The 6,250-nt window shown below is 41.2% G+C and overlaps 1 protein-coding gene across 1 annotated transcript; it reads left to right on the top strand.

The window, feature by feature from the left end:
* Positions 1-1,890: 1,890 nt before the first annotated feature.
* Positions 1,891-4,026, top strand: LOC125472959 (the record flags this gene model as incomplete). Its single annotated transcript, XM_048575133.1, has 2 exons — positions 1,891-2,430; positions 3,319-4,026. Coding segments are annotated over 2 exons (1,248 nt in total), but the record flags the coding sequence as incomplete, so codon positions are not given.
* Positions 4,027-6,250: the final 2,224 nt, after the last annotated feature.

Here is a 6,250-nt window from a genome sequence, read left to right as displayed (position 1 = left end):
TTCCAACATCTCACATGCATTTCCACCTTCCTACTTCATCATTTCACCACATTCTCCCTTTTTAACTCACATGCATTCATCATAATACACAAACACATTAAACAAATAGCCATATACACCTCCACTCCTCCTATAAATACCCTTGCATTCATTCATTCAAGCATCATCTCATTTCATACACAACACACCACAAACACTTCCATCTTCTCCCTAGCCGTGAGTTTCTCTCCATTTCCCTTCCATTTCTCCTCCATTTCTTCCATTTCCATAATCCCCCAATCCATTCAACACACCAACAACATCCCTTAGTCCTTGTGCCACAATAAAGAGGAAGATAAGAGGGCCTAAACGTTCATACAATTCACGTTTGAGTTGTTGGAATGTTTACGTGTTTCTTTGATTTCAATGTTTAAATTCAATTCTCTTTGTTTTGTAATATGAGGAATGGAAGAGAAGAGTGCCTAAACGTTCATACAATTCAAGTTTGAGTTGTTGGAATGTTTAGGTGTTTCTTTGATTTCAAAGTTATGAGGAACTAAACCCTTTTTGGCTAGGGGTGATTTCAATACCATGATTATTTATGTAATATGAATTGATGAATTCCGGTTATGAACTCTTGATTCGTGAATGCAATTGGCTTAACTATTTGATGATTAACTTATTTGTGTTTGTTGATTGAGGGTCGACACTTAATTAGCATGCATGAATATGTGGCTAAAGTTTAAGAAGGTTTCACATAATCGTTACTAACTTATACTTGAAAGTAGTGAAGGTCGCTTGTCACGATCGCGTTAAGTTTAATTCTTAGCATGAGTAACATGATGTCATAGTTGCAAATGCTTTGTCAATGCTTATGGTTTTCATTATTCTTAATGATCTTCGATTGTATCTCTATTATGATGACATGTAGGGAACTTTTGAGAATATTTTGGGTTGTCGAATGATGCCATCCAATCCAATAATATAAGGAAAATCTGAGGGTTAACTAGTGATGTCACGGTTAATTTGGGGCATTGTCATTCATAATTCAATGAAGGAATAACTGGAAATTGATTCATATGCATAAATATCATGTGTGGAGAAAGAACCTCTAGCTAATTCACCAACCATCTTATTTCATCAATTTCATATTTACATTCTGTCTAGTTATTAACTTGTTTCGTTATTTCAATTTTCGTCAAACCTCAATCCCCCTTTTGCTTTAATGTTCAATATAGTTAGAAATCAATTTAGTTTGTGTTTTTAAAGCATTTTGATTCTTTTGGTTTGTCTTAGTGTTTTAACGTTTAGTTTCACATTCTTTGAGTCTAGTTTAGTGTTTTATATTGTTTTTACGTTTTTAAGTCAATTTAGAAGGTTTTAGCAAGCCCTTCTAATCCCCGGTCTAGAACGATCCCTCACTTATCCATTCTACTACAATTGTCAAACGAGGGTTTAATTTGAGTGTCAAGTAATTCTCGCATCAAATTTTGGCGCCGTTGCCGGGGATTAGCAACTTTGCTAGTCCCTTGTCTTTATTTTTATTTTTTATTTTTTTTATTTTTTTTTATTTTTATTTTTATTTTTTTTTGTTTTTCGTGCATTCTTATTTCAGATTCTTAGTTTGTTTGTTTTCTTGTTTTTCAGGTACTGTGTATGACTCGTAGCTCTCGGCCTATTATAGTGAACATCTCCGACTTTGACGGTGATTTTGAACGCACTTTGAGGAGAACGAGGAGTCAACAAGAGCCACCACAACCTCCACCACAACCTGGGCCTGAAGAAGACGAAGTAGGTGTAGAAGAAAAGCCCACGGATCAGATTTTTGAAGGAGAACAAGCCATGGCAGCAGATAATAGAACCATCAAGGAGCTTTCGGCCTCGGGTTTGGATAATGCATTGCCTCTTTGTATCCAATACCCCACGGCTGCAGAGGGGAAGACTGAGGTGTTTGAACTCAAATCCAGTTTGTTACACCATATTCCGAAGTTCCATGGCTTGTCTATGGAAGACCCCAACAAACACTTGAAGGAGTTCGAGGTGGTTTGTTCGAGCATGACCCCCGTCACTGTGGATGGGAGTATATTGATGATGAAGGCCTTTCCATTTTCACTTATGGACAAGGCCAAAGATTGGCTCTACGAACTAGCCCCGGGAACTGTGACTTCGTGGGAGAGTATGAAGCGTGCTTTCTTGGAGAAATTCTTCCCTACTTCGAGAGTGATTCTCCTACAGAAGAAAATTAGTGGTATTCAACAGAACCATGGTGAGACATTCCCGGCTTATTATGAGCGCTTCAAGGGCCTTGTAGCTTCATGTCCTCAACATCAAATGAAGGAGGAACTTCTCCTTCAATATTTCTATGAGGGCCTCCTTCCTATCGAACGTCAAATGCTTGATGCATCAGCGGGAGGAGCATTGGTGGACAAAACACCAAGGGATGCCAAGATTCTCATAGCCAACCGAGCGCTCAACGCTCAACAATATGAAGGAGTGGACCAAAGGGAAGCCCCACGGCAACAAAGTGTAAATGAGGTTAGTGCTATTTCTGAAATTCAATCACAACTTGCTAATCTTACTTCTCTTGTTTCTCAGGTTGTGATTGGTCCAAAAGCACAAGAACACCAAGTTTGTGGCGTGTGCTCAATTCAAGGGCATCCATCCGACAAGTGCCCTCAACTAATCGAGAATGGTGGGTGGGAATCTGCCAATGCAATTGGTTTCCAAGGACAAAATCAAAACAACCCATACTCGAACACTTACAATGCCGGATGGAGGGACCATCCAAACTTCAAATGGAGAGAACCACAACAAGCTGCCCAACAAGGAGGATTTAGGCCAAACCCCCCTGGTTTTTATTCCAAGCCGTATGCACCCCAACAATCCCAACAACCTTCGGCATCATCTCATTCAGGTACGTCCTTGGAAAGTAATCAAGCTATGCAATTACTAACCTCTATTTCGCAGGGGTTGCAAAATCAAAACAACCGGATAGAAAATAACGAGAAGGAGATGATGGATATGAAGAAACAAATAGGGCAGATTTCTGAGTTCCTTGGACAGATTAGAGAGCAAGGAAAGCTTCCTAGCTCAACCACAGTCAATCCAAAGGGAGGATTCGAATCCGCCAAGGCCATCACCCTAAGGGGTGGAAAAGAAGTTGGGACCGAGCCAAACAATCCCAAATCTGCCCAGAAAGTAGATGAAGAGACGACACAACCTGAGGAAGTGTCTAGCTCACCCACGGAAAGAGTGAAAAACCCAATGCCGCAGGCCCCCAATCACCCTAACTCGGCCAAATCAGGTAATTTAAATTCAAATTCATGTACTTCACGTCCTAATCTGCCCAATGTACCTTTTCCTCGCAGGTTCATGCAAGAAAAAAAGGAAGAAAGCGAGAAGGACATTCTTGAAACGTTCCGGAAGGTGCAAGTGAACATACCGCTTCTCGATGCAATCAAACAGGTTCCAAAGTATGCTAAATTCCTCAAGGACCTATGCAATACAAAGAGAAGAAGGGCAAACAAAGAGGTAGTGAAGGTAAGCGAGAATGTGTCCGCTGTTTTGCAACGTAAACTGCCTACCAAGTGCAAAGACCCCGGTAGTTTCACGATTCCTTGTGTGATTGGACATAATCGTTTTGAACATGCCATGCTTGATTTAGGTGCATCCATAAATGTCATGCCTTATTCTATTTATGCATCTATGAATTTGGGTGAATTAAAACAAGATGGTGTAATTATACAACTGGCCGATCGTTCTAACGCGTATCCAAAAGGAGTTTTGGAAGATGTGCTTGTGCAGGTGAACCATTTAATTTTTCCGGCTGATTTCTACGTCCTAGACATGGAGGATTCAGCCCATTCTACATCTTTGCCGATTCTCCTTGGTAGGCCATTCATGAAGACTGCTCGAACGAAGATTGATGTATACAAAGGCACATTGACAATGGAATTCGATGGGGAAGTGATTGATTTTAATATTTCTGAAACTATGAGATATCCCGTTGATGACCATTCTTGTTTTTCCATTGATGTTATCGATTCTTTGGCGCAGGTATACCTTGAAGAATTGAACGAGGACGCCCTGGAAACAACCATCACTAAGGCCATAGAGTGCAAAAATGACGGATTTGGGCCAATGCAAGGTCACGGCAAGGAGGAGGAATTCTTTGCCATGGGTTCTAGTGAAGAAATAATTGAGGTTGTGGCAGCCCTTGAGTCATTGCCACAACAATATGGTAAGGTTCCACTCTCACTTTCAAATTCAGTTTCCACTAAGATGCTACCTTCTGTTGTTCAGGCACCATCACTTGAACTTAAGCCGTTGCCGGACCATTTGAAGTATGTGTTTTTGGGAGAAGGCGAAACATTGCCCGTCATCATTTCATCAAGTCTCACGGCAATGGAGGAGGAGAAGCTTGTGAGGGTGCTGCGAGAACACAAAACGGCCATAGGGTGGACTTTGGCCGACATTAAAGGAATAAGCCCTACCACATGCATGCACCGTATACTTCTTGAGGAGGGGACTAAGCCATCCCGAGAGGCTCAACGCCGTCTCAACCCTCCGATGATGGAAGTGGTGAAGAAGGAAATAATCAAGCTTTTGGATTGCGGAGTGATCTACCCTATCTCCGATAGCTGTTGGGTCTCTCCAGTTCAAGTCGTTCCCAAGAAGTCCGGAGTAACTGTTATCAAGAATGATGAGAATGAGCTCGTGCCTACACGCATTCAGACTGGATGGCGAGTATGTATCGATTACCGGAAGCTAAATGCCACGACTAGGAAAGATCACTTTCCTTTGCCATTCATCGACCAGATGCTCGAAAGGTTAGCCGGTCATGCTTTTTACTGTTTTCTTGATGGATACTCTGGATATAACCAAATTGTGATAGCACCGGATGATTAAGAGAAGACCACATTCACATGTCCCTTCGGAACATTTGCTTATCGTCGCATGCCATTTGGCTTATGCAACGCACCGGCCACTTTCCAAAGGTGTATGGTAAGTATATTTTCCGATTTTGTTGAAAAGATCATTGAGGTTTTCATGGATGATTTCAGTGTGTTTGGGAGTTCATTTGATAATTGCTTGGATAATCTGACCTTAATTTTGAAACGATGTGTTGAAACTAACCTTGTCTTGAATTGGGAGAAATGTCACTTTATGGTGAAACAAGGTATAGTTTTAGGACATATTGTTTCAGAAAAAGGAATTGAAGTAGATAAATCGAAAATAGACCTTATACGTCACTTACCCTCTCCTACTTCGGTTAGAGAGGTACGTTCGTTTCTTGGCCATGCAGGGTTCTATAGGCGTTTTATCAAGGACTTCTCCAAGATGTCCAACCCTCTTTGCCGATTGCTTCAAAAAGATGTGCCATTCAAGTTTGATGAAGAGTGTAATTCGGCATTTAACCAACTCAAGGAGAAGCTAGTCTCGGCCCCCATTATTGTACCTCCAGATTGGAGCCTTCCGTTCGAGCTCATGTGCGATGCATCCGACTATGCATTAGGAGCTGTTCTAGGACAAAGAAGAGACAAGCGGCCGCATGTCATATACTATGCCTCTCGGATTCTCGATGATGCCCAATTGAACTACTCCACGACGGAAAAAGAACTTCTAGCTGTGGTTTTTGCTTTAGATAAATTTCGTTCATATTTAATTGGTACTAAAGTAATCGTTTATTCTGATCATGCAGCTTTGAGGTACTTGCTCACGAAAAAGGAAGCAAAGCCGAGGCTTATCCGTTGGATTCTTCTTCTTCAAGAATTTGATATTGAAATCCGGGATAAGAAAGGAAGCGAGAATGTAGTGGCTGACCATTTAAGCCGAATGATCCACGAGGAGCATGAACATGCCGTACCTATCCCTGAAACTTTTCCCGATGAGCAGCTGCTATCCATTGAGGTAAGTGAACCATGGTATGCAGATTTAGTGAATTACTTAGTGGTTAAACAATTTCCAAATGAACTAAACAAGCACCAACGTGATAAGCTTAAAAATGATGCACGTTTCTATGTTTGGGATGACCCTTATTTGTGGAAGTATTGCTCAGATCAAATTGTACGTAGATGTGTGCATGATTCTGAATTTCACTCAATTCTAAGCTTTTGTCACACATATGCATGTGGTGGTCATTTTGGCACACAACGCACTGCCCTCAAGGTTCTAGAGTGTGGTTTTTATTGGCCGACTATATTTAGGGATGCTAGAACCTTTTGTATGTCTTGTGATCGTTGCCAACGAATGGGTAACATAGGTACCAAGG

This window comes from the organism of the source record quoted next, unplaced genomic scaffold (genome assembly GCF_019419815.1).
Source record: "Pyrus x bretschneideri cultivar Hongxiangsu unplaced genomic scaffold, Pyrus_bretschneideri_v1 Contig78, whole genome shotgun sequence".
NCBI lineage: Eukaryota > Viridiplantae > Streptophyta > Magnoliopsida > Rosales > Rosaceae > Pyrus > Pyrus x bretschneideri.
This window is presented reverse-complemented; position numbering and strand designations above follow the sequence as displayed.